Here is an 18,884-nt window from a genome sequence, read left to right on the forward strand (position 1 = left end):
CTTTGAGGTAATCGCCGAGAAGACCCAGCCAGTCGTTAGGTTTACCCTCGCGGATCTGTTTGTTTCGCGGATAATTGCAGCCGATACTCCACTTCGAGTTTCTTCGTTTAAACGTTACGATTCTTTATTGTCTATAAAAATTATGAGACATTTGTCAATGCCAATAAATTTTTAAACGCCTGAAATCCTCTTTTTTTTTTTTTTTTTTTTTAATAATTATTATCTAATAATAGACATTACTCGTGGATCGTTTAAAAGTCGAATAAGAATGCACACTTTTTCTTTCTCCTTCAGTCCGTTTTATTCGATTCCATTAATACGTATCGCTGCCACGTTAGCATGTACTCCCTAAGGTAATATTCTTAGTTTAACTCTCTCTCTCTCTATCTCTCTCTCTTTCTCTGTCTCTTTCGAGCCATTTCCACGAGTCCGTGCGACTTGAAAGTTCTTCAGAGAGGGTGTTGGAATGGAAGGGAGTGATACGGAGAAGATAGAAGAAAAGGTTGAAGTAGGGAAGAGGAGAAGAGGTGGCGAAGGTAGTAGTATCCGCAGAATAGTTACGCCGGCAAACTAAAGGGAGCACTGTACCGACTATTATATGGGAGTTGCTGTTACTTCGTAGAACCAACTAACTTGGCCCTAATGCCCTGCTTATGCGCGATTATTGTCCTCCTTGAATTCAGAGCCAAGACCATTACGATCCTATACTAAACCGCACGGCATCTTCGTTAATGCGAAAATTATTATGGTTCTCTGATCGGATGTAGTAAATCGAAATAAAAAGAAAAAAAAAAAAAAAAAAAAAGAATATATAATATTCCTGTAACTAATGTCTTAATATGTGTGTGCAATTTGTTAACGTTAGCATTTATTGAAAGAGATAAAATAGAATATAAAGGAGGTGTAATAACGTCGAGACGTTTACAGAGAGAACCCGACAAAACGCAGAGACCCTAAACGCGGATAAGAGATGGATCGTAAGTAATCTCTCTTCTTAACCTATTCTTTCATCCTAACGTACGTATAAAATCTCTGACAATGTAAAGAAAATCAAATCAAACGACGGCCGTTCGTGGTAAGCCTTTTCACGAGCCTCGAGATGTATTATCGTAGCAATACGTTTCGTCGTTTTCCAATCGAACGATCCATTGTTACGAACGTTATCATCGATTTCTTTGGTTGGCAAAAGAAATATCGTAGATATCGTTTCGAGTATCGACGACGTTTAATAATTATTATCGACCATTTGGTTGGGGGCTTTGGATATTTCGCAGGACCGACCAAATCGATCTATCAAATACGTCGTAGGAGTAATTTTAGAAACGGACGTTCAAGACATCATTCCTAGCCGAACGTTAAAACAAATGTGTTAAATAATTGAAGAATTCATTGTTAATCATTGTGGAAGTGATACGCAAAAAGTTTATGACATGGACAAAGCTCAGAGTTAAAATAGGAAAAGGGAGAAGAGACAAGCGGAGCTGATAAAAGGCGAAAGGGTATTATCGAAGCTGGTAAAAGAGGAGAGGTAAAAAGAGGAACGTTGGATGGCCATTAATAGAACGCGAACTCTGGCGGTCATGCGCCAATCAGTTGTAGTGACAGTCGCCAGGAAATAAGTATTTCCCATCAGTGCATTCGGCATGCAAGAACCGATAGTCAGATCTGAGCCCAAGTTGAACTTACCACTGGCTTTCCTTTCTTCTTTCTCTCTCTCTCTCTCTTTCTCTTGAACTATCAGAATAATTTCCTCGACGCATCCTACGTCATTCTATACAAAATATTAGACATCCCATCTGTCTTTTACATTTCTTCTTTAAATTTCTATAAGTTTTTCATATTCTATATAATATTTATACACTTATATGGTGTATAAATGTAATATAAAGGTATATATGTGGCTGACCAAGAGTGTTATATTCGTACTATTCGAATAGAGAACACCAATAAATAAAAAAATTGTAGGGGAAGTGTAAAAAGTTATAGCGTTTTATACAAATAGTTCGATGTAACGACGCTGTCCATAAACTTTCTCCTCCCTTTCGGTCCTATCATTTTCTATCTTCGCATTCGAGAGGTCCCCCTTTTTCGCTTGTATACGCACACGCGCACACAAGACTATAACACGCGCGAAATACCATCGGTGACATGGTAAGAGAGAGTGAGAGAGAGAGGGAGGGAAAGGGAGAGGAAGGTAGATTTTTCCGCGCCTCGATATGATTAATACTCTCGCGATATCAAGGGCGGTGGTAAAGAGGAAAAGCATGGAGCGACAAAGAGCGGAAGGGGTGCAAAAAAAGAGAAAGAGAGATATATAGATAGGCTGAAACACGGGAAAGAGAAAGTCTGCTACTCGAAAACGAGAGCCCGTCGTCGTGTGTGTCGCGCGTTTCGTTTGGTAGAGGAAAGTGTGGAGGGTGCCAAGAGAAAGAGAGAAGAAAAGAGAAGGACGAACGGGGTGAAGGAGGACGTACGGTTGGGTAAGGAGGAAGAAGGAGGGAACAGTTATGGCACGACGTTCCTAGTGTTAGTGGTGGCCGCTCGCGTCCTACAGCAAATCCCCGTCAACCGCATTCAATTACGATGTTATCGCGAATACAGATGACGGTTATTTCCTTCGGTACACCCTATACATAACGGCGCCCGCGGAGAGCTCCTGCGTGAGCAAAGTTAAGGCCGTATAATGGCGTGCCGGCCGGCCGTGTGATTGTTTTAGGATGTACGTCGACGATGCTTTGGGATAAAGCGGATCCGATTTCGACGAACCAGTCTATCCTATTCGTTCGTTCGTTCGTTCGTTCGTTCGTTCGTTCGTTCGTTCGTTCGTTCGTTCGTTCGTTCGTTTGTTGGATAAGAAGATTCGAAAAAATGATTGAAATCGACATTTTTTTATCTATCTTTATTCTTCCCCGTTTGTTTGTTTGCTTTGCTTGTTTTGTTTTTCCCCCTTTTTTTTACGATTACTTGGCGGTGGTTTCAATGATGTCACCCGTTACAGCGATATAACAAAAAGCACCTTCCTCAGTTGTTGGTTGCTCCATGATAAAGGAATCTGCCTCTTGAGAAAAAGGCGACGTCAATGGATGCTTCTTCGCGGCTTGCCTATAAATTTCTTCTTTTATCCCGAATCTAATTATAATCGAGTAAAACATATATAATCGCGTTTAATTTACCTGGCTGCTTCTGGTAACGATTCGAGATAATTTATAGGCGGATAATCTTCGAACGGTCCGGCTATTCGCAAATCCCTTACGTATCTTTGAAAATTAAGATTGAGAAAAATTCATACACACATATACGAATGTCTAATTCGATCGACAATAGAAATTACCCGTAAAGGGCGTAAGCGTAATCGTTTCTAAGTCCTTTCATTTTGCTACACTTGTTACAGCTCAATCGACATAGCGTTTGAATCCAAGCGGTGACTATCGTTTTTTCATTGGGTGATGGCATCAATGCGGCATACGGTCTGATTTGACATAGCAAAAACCAAAATTCCTATGATAAAATTCTATCGTTACTATCGAGTAATAAAGATCGATATACGATTAGCATTTGATAAAATAAAACTATCTTACGTTATCCATTTGTTCGTCCATCTCGAACGTGTCTTGTTCGCATATCGAAGTCTCGTCGTGAAAGCTACACAATATCTATAATGATTTTATTTCTATTATCATTATTATGTTGTTTGAATATAAAAAAAGAAAAGGAACAAACAAACAGAGAGAGAGAGAGAGAGAGAGAGAGAAAAGAAAGAGCAGACGACAAACTTTTTCATAATAGTCCGGCAAGGATGCAACATATTCGCTCCAAGTTGTATCCAATTCCCATTCCGCAGGTGGAGCTTTGATTACCGGCTCGCGAAATAAGTCTTTGAGCGAACCACTCGGTGGATCCTTGGCGAATACGCCTGGCAACTTGTCATTCAACATATTTATAGTTAAAGATGACAAATACCTTGTATAAAGAAAAATAAAGGAAAGGAAAGCGTAAAATCGAAAGGATTTAAAAACATATCAAGGATTACCTGTTACGTTTGTCACGTAAAATTTCTACGTGATATTCCGCGGCAAAGAGTTTATTCACCCAAGAGATTATCCTATTTTTGTCCTCGACCGACGACATAGCCGGTGCCAAATTTCTAATAGCCGCTCTGTGTGTATTTCAACGACAGATATCCATTAAATCCCATAATGTCCCATTAAATATAAAAGTAACATAGATCCAAGGATCGATGGATTTACCCGTAATATTGAAATTCCGTTGCAAGAGCATCGAATTTTGATTTCATCTTTGGATCGTATTTCTTCGACGTCGAATCCTCTTTCTTTATAAGCGTCAACGACATATCGTTCCTTGTGCGAGCGTACGCAAGAAATTTAATTGAAGGTTAAAACTGTGACGTGCAATTTGAGAAAGACGTCATTAAAAAAAAAAAAAAAAAAAAAAGAAAGGCAAAGACAAAGGAATACATTGATAACTTCAAATAGATGGACACTCTTTCGTTTTCCGTAGCTTCGTTGTAACCTCGACGACTCTCTAAAAGTCAGAGTCAGAGTTAGGAGAGAACGGTTCTTCTTCTCGATACTTTCGCGCGATAAAACATGAAATATGAAGGTTGGCAAGGTTCCGTTCGGTGTAGCCGGTCCGAGCACAAGAGGATGTGCAGATCATAACGCGGCCGGAGTTATACACCCCCGCTGTCTGCCTGAGTTACTCTCCGCCTAGCTATTTCAAAGGAAATTCTTTCTTTCTTTCTTTCTTTGTGCACTCTATACGTCTTTATCAAAGACCCTATGAGAAAGTGCGTTTCCTTTTCCATCGTACATTGCCATATCAGTTCCTTCTCCTTGCTTCGTGAAATTTCCTTCCTAAGAAGAATAAAAAGTAGAAGAAGGATAAAAAAAAAAAAAGAGATAAAGGAAAGGAAAAATTCATGGAAAAGGAAACGATTTGTAATTCTTCTTCGAAAAGACAATAATCTCGGAAAACGAAGTACCTTGGTATTTCCTTCCTGCCATCATTCGGGAAAAAATTTCTCTATCATTGAACAACGATCTATATTACGATATCGTTTTCGAAAAAAAAAAAGAAAAAAAACGATTACGATAAGCAACGGTTAAAGTATGTCGTGCGTTAAATGAAAGAGAGGAAATAGGAAGAGAAACAATAAGGGAAACAGAGAGAGAGAGAGAGAGAGAGAGAGAGAGAGAGAGAGAGAGAGAATAAGGAACAAGTACGGCGATATTTTTTTTTTTTCTGGGAAAAAGCAGGGAAAGATTAATTGGAAGCTTCCTGGAGGATGAGAGAGAGAAAGAAGGAGAAGAAGAGAGGCTGAACAACAGGAGTAGAGCCGGGGGCGAGCTTTTTGCCGAACACATAATGCATAGCAAAGCATGACACCCTTATCTCGGGATCTTTAATTCCGTGAGCTGCCGCGAGGGGGTTGGACCAACGTCATTTGTCGGTTGCATCGCGTCGGGCCACAGGCGGTCAGAGTGCCTGGATAACGCGCCACGGCATCCTCTCGTATAGGGGCTGGAAATTGCCTTGGCTGATTTCATTTCGGGACCAGATTATTTTAAGGGGACCTCATCCTCTCTCTCTCTCTCTCTCTCTCTCTCTCTCTCTTTATCTGTCTATCTATCTCTAGCTCTGTCTTTCTCTTGTTAGCTCTTCCTCCCTCTTTCACCCTCTTCTCTACCTATTCTGCGTGATTAATGCGATACGCACCGAGTTAGGGAGAAACGTCTTCGAAGGTCGACCGCGGAAAATCCGATTAATTTGCGAACTCGCGTACGAGAATAGTTTAAACGATCGAACGATCTTTCGTCATAATTGTGTTTTAGATCTCGAGAATAATACTTTTCTTTCTTTTTTTATTTTTTTTTTTTTTTTCTTTTTTCTTTTTAATTATTTTTTTGAAGCGTTTCCTTTTATAAAAGATCTTTGAAAGATATCGAATGATTTCTTCTCTTCTTCTTGATTGTTCGCAATTTTTAAGAGAAATAACGACAAGATGCATAACGGGGAGGGAGGTTGGAAGGGGATGTATTGTAAAATTCATTACGTAAAAGTCCATTGATCGAAATTATTTCGATCGTTCGTAAGAAAACTTGCAATATATAGAGGATAGAAAATTACGTAAAAAAAAAATATATCAGAATACCCACCTTTCTTCTCGTATCAGCATTTTCATTATCCCCGAAGTACGAAGGTTGTTTATATTAAAAGTCATTAAATTACGGTAACACACACGCACGTACTTACGTACCAAAATATATATATATATATATATATATATATATATATATATATATATTTATATGTATGCGTGTTGTGTAGTAACGACGCACGAATATATATGTATGTAAATCCCTGAAGAATCTATCGTTTGCGTAAAATCTCATCAAAATTCCGCCTCCCTGATTAAGGCTTAATTTCCGGCCTTGCTAGCAAACGTACGAACTGTTGTACGTATGTACGTACGTATGTACGAAGGAGGGAACGAGAACAGAAGGTGGGATCGCAAACGATATCGTGTAGAAACCGGTCGATAGAGAGATATCGAATTAATACTGAACTCACCGAGAGATACGAGAGAACGTATAACCATACACGTTTTAATATGCATATCGTAGTAGGTACGCGATACTTTTCAAAAGAAGAGTATATATCGTCTAAATACCATGAAATAATATTATAAATCGAATATCTCATCGAGGTCGTTCGGCAAAGCAAATGTGTCTGACAAAAATGTCCATTGTCCCTTTATGAAAAAAAAAAACAAAAAAAAAAAAAAAAAAACAAAGACCAGGAAAAAAGGAAAAAAAAGAATATAATAAAAAAAGAAAAAAAGAAATAATCGAAAGACAGAGAGAAAGAAAGAGAAAAAGGAATAAACAACGTGCACCACGTAGTTTTAAGAAGTTTCAACGTATCCCCATTATAAAGTCTTCACCGAGTATAATAACGTTTGACTCCGTGGGTCTTGGAAGGCATTAGGGAAATCGCATTTGTTCTCTTTCTCTTTCTCTCAATCTTCTCCCCTTTCTTTCTTTCGTTCTCCTTTCCCTCCGTACCTCTCTTTCTCGTTCCAAGAGTCGTAACTCAGCGACGACCAATACGGTCCTGTACGGAAGGTAAACCGAACTCGAATACCGCATGCGGTATTTTCCGTTCGTTTCGCGATTTCGATGGTAGTTCGATTGCGAGGAGGGCCGCTTTGGCCTCTCGCGTTCTTCGAAAGACCATAAATAGACCGAACGGAATAGTAGGAGGACTGGTAGATGGGGGGGAAAGAATAGGTAGTATACGTGGTCTGGGCGGAACGAAATTCGCTTTGGTGATAGCTCTTTCTCTCTCTCTCTCTCTCCTTCCCTCCTCTACGTAGCTCTCTAATGTTCTGGAAGTGAAATAAAAATGCTCCTCGAATGTATCAGATTGTATTTATAAGAATGTTATATTTCCTCGGTAGTAATGGGAGCCCCTACAGAGCCGATCGTAAATATATCGGTAATGCGCTAGTAAACGATATTATATACAGATGAATAACAAAAACGTTCTTGCGCTTGCTGGTGATGGTGGTGGTGGTAATGGTGAGAGACGTTGGCGAGTGTAAGAAGGAAAGGACGAAATATAGGAACGTGGAAGGACACGTGATTTCGAAGGTCAACGATTTGTGTTGTTTTTAGAAAGATTCTCGAAATAGCCTTGGGAATATTTGGGAGAGATAATGGAGGGATAAAGGAAGAGGGAGGATAAAGTTTATTTTCTTTCTTTCGAGTGTTCATTGTTATTTTCTCGTGTTGTTGTTTTTTGTTGTTCTTGCTGTTGCTGCTTTTTTGTTGTTTTTTTTTTTTTCGTTTTATTTTATTTATTTATTTTTTTTTTCTTTTTTTCTTTTTTTTTCGTATTTGTTGCTTCTAATCTACGAGTACGACGACGGTAAGAAGTGCGCGTTTCGTTTATTTCGCGGTGCTTACTCTGTGAGAACATATTCTCTCGTATCTTTCTTTTGTACTTCATCGATACGCGGCCTCTCTTGAGCAATTGTTCCTTCCTTTTTTCTTTTTTTTTTTTTTTTTCTTTTTTCCTTTCTTTTTCTATCTGTTAGCTAGCTATCTTTTCCGATGATGTCGATCGACGGATTTGCGATTTGCTCGATCTTCATCTTTCGATCTGTCATCGTTCGAGATGACGAGATTCATTTTGTTTTGCTTTCTTTCTTTTTCTTTTCTTTCTTTCTTTTCCTTTTTTTTCTTTTTTTTTCTGGTTTTTTTTTTCTTTTTTTTTTCTTTTTTTTTTTAAATAAAAACAAAAAGGAAATGATAATATTGTCACACTTTGCTTCTTCAATTATATGCAGTATATTTACAGGTACGAGCGCGTCGATCCTCCTCGATCATCACCATTAAAATCGGATTCCCTTTCTTATCCATAATCCTTTGGCGTGGATGCATACTGCTCTCTCTCTCTCTCTCTCTCTCTCTCTCTCTCTCTCTCTCTCTCTCTCTCTCTCTCTCATCTCCTTTGTCTTCATTTCTTTCTCCGTCTTTGGTTTGAAAATTTAAAGCTTCGACCGGAGATTAACAGAGAAAAAAAAAAGAAAAGGAAAGAAAAAATAAAATACACGGGAATATACGAAAAATCCGTGCGACTCGTTTCCGCTTCCTTTTTTCTTGTTTTTTTTTTTTTTTCTTTTGTTTTTCTTTCGTTAATTAATCATACATCGTTAATCTTTGGTATCGGCTGTATGGAACTCGAGTTCGTGAATTCACTTGAAAAAAAAAAAAAAAAAGGCATTATCAATTATAATACTTTTCGTGCCGTTCTCTGTGAGGGGAGGGAAAAGAAAGAATAAAAAATGAAAAATAAAAAAAAAAAAAGAAGAAGGAAGAAAAAAAACCAAGAAACGTCGAGAACATGAGAAAGTCCTCGTACTAAAAATGGCAAGATTTCCTAAATTTATTCAACGAGAATTAAAAAGAAAGAAGAAGAAGAAGAAGAAGAAGAAGAAGAATAGTAATAATAATAATTATAATAAGAAGGAAATGTGAGAGGATGAAAAAGAACACAGGAATCGTTTGACTTTCTTTGCTTCTGTACTCTTCCTCCTTCTTCTTTTTCTTCTTCTTCTTTTTCTTCTTCTTCCGTCTTCTCCCCCTCTTCTTTATTATCATCCCTCTATCTCGATGTCGCCGTCTCTTTCTCGCTCGAACAATCGGCTAATTGGAAGGATTAAAAAACAACGAGAGCGAATTACGTTAACCGGTTTAACGAAGTAATAATAATCATAGAAAGATCTTAATCGTTAGACGTATACTCGTATAACCTCAGGCGTCCACTCGTGGAGTCGATATATTAGTGAGGATATTTACAGATCGACTCCATCATTCTCTCTCTCTCTCTCTCTCTCTCTCTCTCTTTCTTTCGCACATATCACTCATTCCTTCTTCATCTTTTTTTCTTTACTTATCATTAGAAACATATCTTACATAGACTGTCCGTTTATGGTGTACCACGAGCACCGTTAATTTACAATGTGATTCTCAAGAATCAACTTTGTCATCGTCATTGTCACACTTCTATTTTCTCTCTCTTTCTCTCCCTCTCTCTCTCGCTCTTTTGTTTTTTTTTGTCGTCGAGTTCCTTTACGTGACAAAAGAAAAATCATTTCTCCGTCCGGTTTAGATATTTTTCGCCGTTTCAAGTGACGGAAGTTTTAGCCAACGAAGTTTAGCCGCGCAACACTCGACACGATTTCTCGGCCGATTAATAACCGCTGAGACATCTGAGCTTCTTCAGGGGTGGCAAGGCCTCGTCTCAGCTCGTCGGTGCCTGCATCGTCATCGGCAATGGTTTCACCGAGCCCAAACCGCCTGGCCCAGATAGGCCGTTGTTATTCATGTCACCGGGTGCACGAGGCCCACCAACGCCTATGGCCGTTCCATTTACCGTAGGACCTCCTCCACCTGACATCTGACCCTGAAGTCAGAAAACGTAATCGTTCGCTGAACGCTCTCCGATATCCTAATATCATTTACTTCTTTCGTGGTTAATTCGATTCTTAAATAAATTTGTTCAGTTTTAAAATAAATCTTCTTTAAACGAATCAATAAAACTTTTTCGATAAATTGAATATATTTCTTTCTCGAAAATTTCAGGTCCGTCGTTGAAAAAAAGACTTACGTTCGTCGCGTGATTATGTGGGCCAACCATCTGTCCTATGCCCTGGTGTCCCTGAAGAGGATTGTGACCAGGATGAACGTTCTGTCCAGGTGGCGTCGCCGTTGGTGGTAGTTGCCTTTTTATATAGGCGAGGGATGCTGGCGACTGCGGCGCCATATTGGCGAACCTCGCTTCGTAATCATACTCGCAAAGGATTTTATTCTCACACAGGTAAAACCGATCGCCGACGCAAAACCTGCAATCATAAATGAAACAACCCTTGTCCATCTTTTTATAACAAAATGTATGATAATTTAAATCCTATTATATTCCGATAGATCGTTCACGATCGCCTAAGATCTTTTATCGAGAATTAATCGATCAAACGATTATCAGAAATTTATGAAAATGTATTTATAAGAAGAAAAATCCCCATGAAAAGGAAAGAAATCATAAAGAGTAAATATGCTAACAAGGAAGAAACACCTGTTGATGCTCTAGCTGTGGTTAAGGTAGTAGGGTACGCGAAGGAAGCTGGAAGGATAAAGAAAGAAAGAGAAAAAGGGGGAGAGAGAGAGAGAGAGAGAGAGAGAGAGAGAGAGAGAGAGAGAGAAAGTTTATCAAAAGATCAGCGAATATATGTTAGAATTTATAGAAAAGTATTTATCGAACGCAATTTCTGAGGAAACTTAATTGACCCCGGTCATAGTAGAAGGGGAAGGAATATTTTTTTCGACTTTTTTTTCTTTCTTTTTTATTCTTTCTTTTTTTTTCTTTTTTTTTCTTTTTTTTTTTTTTTTTTTTTTTTGATCCGAAAATGGTCGAACGTCAAAACGCGAAAAGTTTGATGGACGCTTGGAAATTTGTACCGATTGACAGTCGCAGAATTATCTCGCGCGATGTATCTGTCTCTCGTATTTCCATCTTCGTCCATACATATATATATATATATATATTTTTTTTTTGGAGAGGGATAGAGTGGTGGTAGAGGGAGGAGAAAGAGAGATAGATCGATAGTAGGAAGAGGAGAGGAAGGGTGGAAGGGAGAAGCAGTAGTAATAGCACTAGTGGTAGTAGGAAGAGGAGAATGAGGAGTAGGAGAGTAGGAGGAGTAGGGAAAAAGGACGACATCGGTCGATAACGAGCGCATCGCGACGTGCCGGACAAATAATTATTATCGGCCTTCTCTGTCCGCGAGCGGTGTCGTATCCGCTTTGATCCCGGCAGGAAATACGAGAGCGAAATACGAGAGCGCGCCGAGTCTGGCTCGTGGTAGATACTCTCGTAATCGCACGGCAAATAGAATTAGCGCCCATCGTGCACGCGGCCTCGCTGCTCTACCGTAGCTTATACCAGCTTTCCCTCGTTTTCAAGCTGGCCATACCTCCTCCTCCTCTTTCCATATTCCCACCACCTTTTCTCCCTCTCTCTCGTCTCTCTTTTCCTCCCTCGCAAATTATACGATTGACACGTCTGTGCTAAATGACGCCGCCGAGTAGTCGACAATGTTGCAATTCGAACGTGTTTTGCTTCTTTTCTTGGAAAAAAAAAGAAAAAAAAGAGACGAAAAAATATTTGAGTATTATCGGTATTATCATCGGTCTTACTTAAGACTAAGTTAACGCCTTGTTCCTTCGCGTATTCATGATGGAAACTCGATTGAGACAATTTTTTTTTTTTTTTTTTTTTTCTTTTAATGTTTCTTTATTTGACACAAATTAAATATATAACTACGCTCGAACGCGGAAGTGTTTTCAAAGCCTTTTTGGTACGCTCGTCTGGACTAGAGATAGAGATATTATCATAACTGCGCAGTCATTGGAATTATCGCACAGCAGTACGAGCACACTCATTGCGTTGGATTTTCCATTATTATGCTCTCTCGCGAATAATGCCACCGCGCGAAAGGCTATCCTTTAATTCTCGCGGAAACGTTTCCCGTGCACGTTCACGATGATACCAAATGCGAGTTTATCTTTCTCTTTCTCTCTCTCTCTCTCTCTCTCTCTCTCTCTCTCTCTCTCTCTCTGTTTCTCTGTCGTGTGACTAACGCGATTTTCATTCGAGCGAACGAACTAATTAGATAGACGTTTTAAAGCTTGATACGATTTTTCTAATAGGTCAATCGTTTAATCGCGTTACCGTTGGAAGAGATTCCTTTATAAAATGTCGGGCTTCGAAAGGCGTCGTCCCTCATAAGAAAGTCTTATTAACAGAAATATTAATAAGACCGGGAAAGATCATAGAAAAGGTTTTCTCTAATCGAAACGTAAACCTTTCCATTTTCTAAAGCTTTCCTACAAGAGTAAGAAACTATAGGTGGACGCACGTGTATAGTAACGCAAGTGCAAGAGAGTTTGAAATATTAATCGGTCGCTAGTATGAACGAGAGTTGCTTCCTAAAGGATGTAAGAGTGTACAGTGCTGAGAAGGAGAGAGGGAGGTGGGCGGAAGAATGAGGGAGAAGTTAAAATCACAAAAGAAAAAAAAAAAGGAGGATGGTGGTAGGGAGTAGAGAGAGGGAGTGGTGGAACGTCGTCTCGCTCTCGAGTTTGCATGGAAAATTTCAATCTGGGTGTACTCGGATAACTTGGCTGAATCTTTAACGAGGGTCACCGGGCTTTGCGAAACACCAACCAAGAGAGTCGTCCATAGACCGGGTTATACTACGTAGAAAAGGGAAATAGAGACGTTGCTATCGGAGATGTAGAAAGAGAAGAGAACTGTGTATAAGTGGAAAAGAAAAAAAAACAGAAAGAAAAGAAAGGAAAAGACAAAGAGTGTACTGCAGTTTGAATAAATAAATGCGATAGTCGGTGCCAATGTGTGACCCCATTAGGACCGCTTTACTGCCGACCCCAGTGGTGCCAGCATGCCTGCCCATAGTCCTCCAAGAGTAATATCTATGGTGCTTCGACGAATGCGAAATAGCTAAAATGTAGCTGGTGTTTCTCGAATGTCTCTGAAATAGTTTCTGCTGAATCGAAAAACAGTACACGACGATTTTCTTGGTAAGCTTACTTAGCGCTTGAAAAAATATCATCTATTCTGATCGAGAAAAGTCCAAAGCTTTGTTTTTACCGTCTGTATACGATTCGATACCGATAAAAAGAATACAAAAGTAAGACCATAAAAAACGGGATACTAATCGATATCAATTTTGTCATTCACATCGATCATCTGTAGTAGGCAGGTGCGACGGAACAAGAATGCGGAATGGTTGAGTGCTGCGAGTAAACGAGTGCGCGAGAAAGAGAGACAACGATGAAGAGAGAGAGAGAGAGAGAGAGAGAGAGAGAGAGAGAGAGAGAGAGAGAGAGAGAGAGGGAGAGGGAGAGAGATGTAGCTAATTGGATCGGTAAATCATCCCTCTGTCTAGGAGGGTGGCAACATAGTCACTGCCACCGGCAACCCTTTATTCTGTGTTATTACAGTCTAAAGTTACCCCGCGCGTAATTGTTGCTGTTTAATTGCAAGCTCTAAGTCGTCGTGTTACGCGACACACAGCCATTGCTGGTGCCACCGCCACCACCGCCGCCATCGCCACCGCCTTCATGCGCATATAATTGCCTTCTTCGAGTTTACCGCGGTAGAAGCTTTCTGACATTGCGCTAGAAAAATAATTGGATGTCATTTCCTGGCACGGAAAATGTTTATTGCCTTCTTTGAATGGCCCTAAATCCTAAAGAATACAAAACAAGAATAAAATCGTAGATATATACTTATCAGATATCGCATAAAGGATCTAACTTAGATGTTTGTAGTTGCATGGAATAATTGTTAGAATCCTTAGAAGGTATTAAGGAGAAAAGTCGGACGTGCCAATGGGTAGTTGTTTCTGGCGGGTGCCCGTCGAAGACGGTTAAGTTATCATCGTGTCGCATCGTCGAAAAGAGGCCTGGAAGCCGACAGAGAATAGCCCTGCCGACGAGGGTATTGTCAAAGATAGACAATGCCGGACGATAAAAACGTAAAATTGATGCTCTTTTGTTCGCATTGTTTGAGAAGCTGTACAACGTTTGTCGCACGCCTGGCCGAGCCATTACTATTGGCTTGAAACTACAACCCTTCCTCCTCCGTTCTGTCTCTTTCTCTCCGTTCACTTCCCTCCTCCTCTAGCTCCCTTCTTCGAAACAGCGCCGACAGCACGCTTCGCTCGCTCCTGACCAATGGCAACCCTCTCCTCTCGCTCCTACCCTCCTTCCTCCCTCATTCCCCTGCCCTCCCCGGCGTATCTCGCTTCCTCAATTCCAACGAGCCGTCAATAAGCCAGCTCACATTGTTGCGCGTTACCAGCTTTGTAGTTTCGCTATTTTACGTTCGTCCCCGCAACGCGATTCTTCTCTTACTATGGTACACCACAGAAACCACGAGAGCAAGTTTCTACATAGTAGAATGAAAATTTATCGTGGCTTTATGCCCGATGAAATCGTTGCCTTCAATAATCTCCAAACGAAATTTCTATTGCGGCGTGAACGATAAAGCCTGAATCTTTTTGTTCTTCATTGCTTTTTCGAAAGTGAAGAAGAATATGAAAGAGGGAAAAAGAGTTAAGAGAGAAAGAGAGATGACCAAATAAAATGAAAAGTGGAATACGAATATAGCGAGGTACGAGGACGGAGGAGAAAGGGAGGAGGGTTAGAGCAAAGGGTGATTTCCCAGCTGGCCTGTAAAGCAATCCCCCGAGTCGACTTCTGTCTCGTTCAACTCATACCCCGTCTTCTCTGGCTTTCCTCGAGTAAAGCTAGTACCTTACTTCGGGTATTGTAATTATCTTTGAAACTTGCATCGCGCATTCATAATTCAAAATTCAAGATATATATATATATACATACATATGTATGTATATATATATATATATATATATATGTACCGTTGGAACATGTAGAATATTACTTACCGGTGCGTACACTGTTGACAGGCGAAACAATCGAGATGATAGACGTTCGTCCTGGCTCGCATGACCATTTCGAAGGCCGGTATAGACTTGTTGCAGGCTGCGCAATATCCTGTATTCCCGAAGAGCCTGAGGTAGTCCCTCTTGCAGAGGATAAGGTTGGCCTTCGTATAGAGCGTAGAACCGACCTCGCCTAACCTACAGTCGCAGCATGCGCACTTGAGACAGTCCTCGTGCCAGTAAAGGTCCAAGGCTTTCAGAAGATACCTGTAAAACCGACCGTAGTTTCTCTTCTTACCGACTGTTCGCTTTAAGACACATATCAGCTAGCCCTATATAGCCTTCTTATTTCAACTTCGCCGATGGTTGGAAAATATATTCGTCGGAATAATTCGATAAATTAAGCGAAATTTTAAAAGCAACGCTTATTTTCGACTATCATTTATAACGCGTTTACTTGACAAATCGATCGAGATCGATCGATCGACCGTTCGTCGCTCACGTAAAAAATTCAAAAGACGAACGATTCAGAATTAATTAACGCTACCCATTAATTCTATGCAATTAAATCGCGGAATGAAGAGAAACAGAGAGAGAGAGAGAGAGAGAGAGAGAGAGAGAGAGAGAGAGAGAGAGAGAGAGAACGAATTGTTAGTAGTCGATATGTGTTGATTTTTAAAAAGGTCGGGATACTAATGAAGCAACTACGCGGTGGAGTTGCGCGAATAAAACGACTACTGCGAGGTAGAAACGCAACTGAGATGATCGTTTATTGATCTACGCTTCGCATCAAAGAGTTAAATACATGCGGATTCGAATTCATATTTGTTTCGCTCACTATCTCGGTGCTGCACGAACAATTTCACTCCCGATCGCTACCAATGGGTTAATAAGAATGTGTATTGTGTGCTCGTTATCCATGTGTGCAAAAAAATTGCTCGAATACATAGGTATACTTTTTCCTTCCATTTGCCTTTTTTTTTTTTAATCTACACATAGATATAGATATATGTGTATACATATATATATATATATACATAAAATTCTCAGCACGTATATCCGACAGTTTAGAACAATTCGAAATTTTCCCGTCGGTCAGTTAAATCGAAACAAACGCGGTGGCTCTGATTGGAGGCTTTCAGAGCGGATACTGGATAACCGATCGAAATAAAAAAGTCGAGCGCTAGGAGCGATGTGCCTCGAATGCTTCTCGTTAAAAACGCTAATAGCCACGATCGAAAGTGGAGAGCACGAAATAATGGATACGGCTGCAGCTGATGGGGTGGAGGCGGAGAGGGAGAATGGGAGGGGATAGGAGGAGGAGGAGGAAGAGGAGGTGGAGGAGAAGGGGAACGATCGAAAAATCGTGTTTTCAAGTCGAAACTCCATTTGCCTGACCCACCTTTCCGTGATGGTTTTCCCACAACCGGCGCATTCCTGCTGCGTCGAACCGTTTTTATTCGTTTCCGACTTACTCACGTCCATAGTCATCCTGATCCCAGCTATAACGCCTCCTGCAACATGAACCAGGGAGGATCCTTAAAATATATGATTAATTTTTCTCTTTCTCTGTAATCGTAAAACATCCGAGAACTAGGGACAAAAATGGTCTTTCTTTCCTTTCCTTTACTACGATAGTTCGGATGAACGCAGGGATCAATTGGTATATCGTTTCGACATATATATAAATATACTTTTTCTTTTCCTTTTTTTTTTTTTTCAATGCAACGCGCGCATACACTAATTTCCTATTTTATCTGCCCTAACCGACAAAGCATTAGATTACGAGAAGTGCGATTCGGGTGCGATTTGAACGAACACATTTGTTGAAGCGTGAGCACACGTCTGTACCGCCGAAGCGATTCGGCGGGTGGATAGCGCGAGAGGGTGGTTTAGCGGGTGGTGGACTGTTGAGAGGTGCGCGCGCGGCGAACCTCGGGAGGAATGAAGGAGATTCGAGTGAACGGGGGTAGAGAGGGGAGAATGGGGGAGGGGCGGGTTGTGGGGTAGGAGGGAATGGCGTGCGCGACGCCAGAGGAAGGATTCCCGAGAGTGGAATGGGGAAAGGGTACACGGTGAGGCGCGGGGCTTAATTAATTAGCCGGATACTTTGAGTAACAATCCATTATTACATACAAACATCCTCGGCCCCGGGGCCAAGCTGCAGCTTTATGCTGCTAATTGGCCTTCTCAAAGCTGGGAGACCCGGGCACGAGTTATAAACGCTACTCTCTCTCTCTCTCTCTCTCTCTCCCTCCCTCCCTCCCTCCCTCCCCCCCTCTCTCTCTCGTTCTCTATCTTCCTCGCTCACGTTACCGTCGTATATACGTGTGTATACTTCGTTCTATCCTTCTCTCTTTCTCTCTCTTTTGCATATACACATACATGAAGACACGCGTACAAGTAAAGTACATACAATTGCATAGAGATCTATGGAAAGAGTGAAAGAAAGAGAGAGATAGAGAGCAGCATGCGCGCGCCTACACATGCGCGCCAAACGAAGAAGAAAGAAGGAGAAAGAACGAGGAGAGACGAAGAGAGAGCGATCGTGGCTTGAAGGGAGAGAGAGAGAGAGAGAACGGATAGCGCTAATAACGCGCTCGTGGCGCAAAAAAAGGAAGAAGTATAATTGCCAGCCCTCGTGGCAGGTATTTTTCAAATAGGACCCCGTCCGTTAATTGGAGGGCAAATTAAAGAGGAGCCGCGGAGGAAAAAAACATCGTTCCTCCATCATGCACCCCCGCGTGCTTCTCTCTCTCTCTCTCTCTCTCTCTCTAGGATCACCCCTTCTCCCAACCTTTTCCTCTCTTCTCATAGCCTCACCACCGAGGCTCCGACTCGACGAGATATCTGCTAGGCGCCTCGCGATTCGTCAAAAGGAAGCGCGTTGCTTTTCCTCCACCTGTCTCTTGCATTTTTCTTTTATTTTCATTTTATCCTTTTTATCTTTCCTTTTCTTTACTCAACCGATCACCACAATCAGTTGGATCTACTCCAACAACTATGAAAAATAGTTCGTAAAGTCCAATAAAGTTTCCCTATCTGCGGATATATATATATACCTAAGTAGATTTGTCGATCGTTAAAAGAAAAAGCAAACTAAAATCAAGGGGAAAATAAAGAAGCAACGTGGATGCTGGACTCGAGGCGATTAAATCGCACAAATTGGATACGCGAACCGGTCTGTAATTTAATCTTTCAGCGCGTCACGGACCAGTATAAACTTGAGAGCTCGCGAGACACAAATAACAGACGTTGCGACACATAGTTACATACATCTATAATCCTTGCGTACATCTCCGCGAATACACGAAATCCACAAAAGACATTCTCGCGAATGGATTGAGTTGCGAGGAAGATGAAATAGAGAGAGAGAGAGAGAGAGAGAGAGAGATAGTCGGTTCGAATGATAAATACGGTCGAGACCGCAATATCCTGATCCGTGGTAAGCGTACACCTACGTGGCCGTGGCCGTTCAACAACTCGATATTGTAGCATTGCCGCGTATCGACTACATTCCTGTTCGACCATTTCCCTCCTCCTCCTTTTCCTCTTATCCATCTTCTCCCTCTTCTCCTCGTCTCGGCTTCGCGCACGTTTCATTACGCGTCACTAACATTGAATTTTTCCTCATCCCTTTCCCTTTCGATTCCTATCGGCCCTTTGAATCCCTTTCCCCCGAATGGCTAATCAACTTTAGCTACAACAATATCGTATCGCTTACCGTTGTTTTTACCATCGGTGCAGAATAAGTATTAATTGCAACGAAAGCTGTAACACCGAGATCGATAGATAAAGTTCTATGTAACTAAAA

General features: G+C 41.0%; 2 protein-coding genes and 1 long non-coding RNA gene across 9 annotated transcripts in view; 1 reads left to right on the plus strand and 2 right to left on the minus strand.

Moving 5' to 3' along the window:
* LOC124431391 overlaps positions 1-10,286 on the plus strand; it is a 122,913-nt gene extending 112,627 nt beyond the window's left edge. The window contains exon 4 of the long non-coding RNA XR_006943985.1: positions 10,170-10,286. This is a non-coding gene — a long non-coding RNA (uncharacterized LOC124431391). The remainder of the gene's footprint in view (positions 1-10,169) is intronic.
* Positions 1,061-7,292, minus strand: LOC124431387. The gene is made up of 7 exons (XM_046979250.1): positions 4,248-7,292; positions 4,031-4,156; positions 3,774-3,960; positions 3,579-3,653; positions 3,332-3,498; positions 3,174-3,257; positions 1,061-3,102 (listed from the first exon to the last, which is right to left on the minus strand). Exons 1-7 carry the CDS (start codon positions 4,349-4,351, stop codon positions 2,961-2,963), a joined length of 885 nt encoding a protein of 294 aa, XP_046835206.1. The 5' UTR covers positions 4,352-7,292; the 3' UTR covers positions 1,061-2,960.
* Positions 7,435-18,884, minus strand: part of LOC124431388 (rhombotin-1-like) — a 63,546-nt gene continuing 52,096 nt past the window's right edge. For all 7 annotated transcript variants that reach the window (XM_046979253.1, XM_046979251.1, XM_046979254.1 and 4 more), the window contains 4 exons: positions 16,473-16,584; positions 15,074-15,337; positions 10,195-10,429; positions 7,435-9,990 (listed from right to left, as the gene is read on the minus strand). In XM_046979253.1, coding sequence (XP_046835209.1) covers positions 9,829-9,990; positions 10,195-10,429; positions 15,074-15,337; positions 16,473-16,561 — 750 coding nt within the window. In that variant the 5' untranslated portion in view covers positions 16,562-16,584 and the 3' untranslated portion in view covers positions 7,435-9,828. The remainder of the gene's footprint in view (positions 9,991-10,194; positions 10,430-15,073; positions 15,338-16,472; positions 16,585-18,884) is intronic.

The sequence above is a fragment of the Vespa crabro genome, chromosome 21, assembly GCF_910589235.1.
Source record: "Vespa crabro chromosome 21, iyVesCrab1.2, whole genome shotgun sequence".
Classification (NCBI taxonomy): Eukaryota; Metazoa; Arthropoda; class Insecta; order Hymenoptera; family Vespidae; genus Vespa; species Vespa crabro.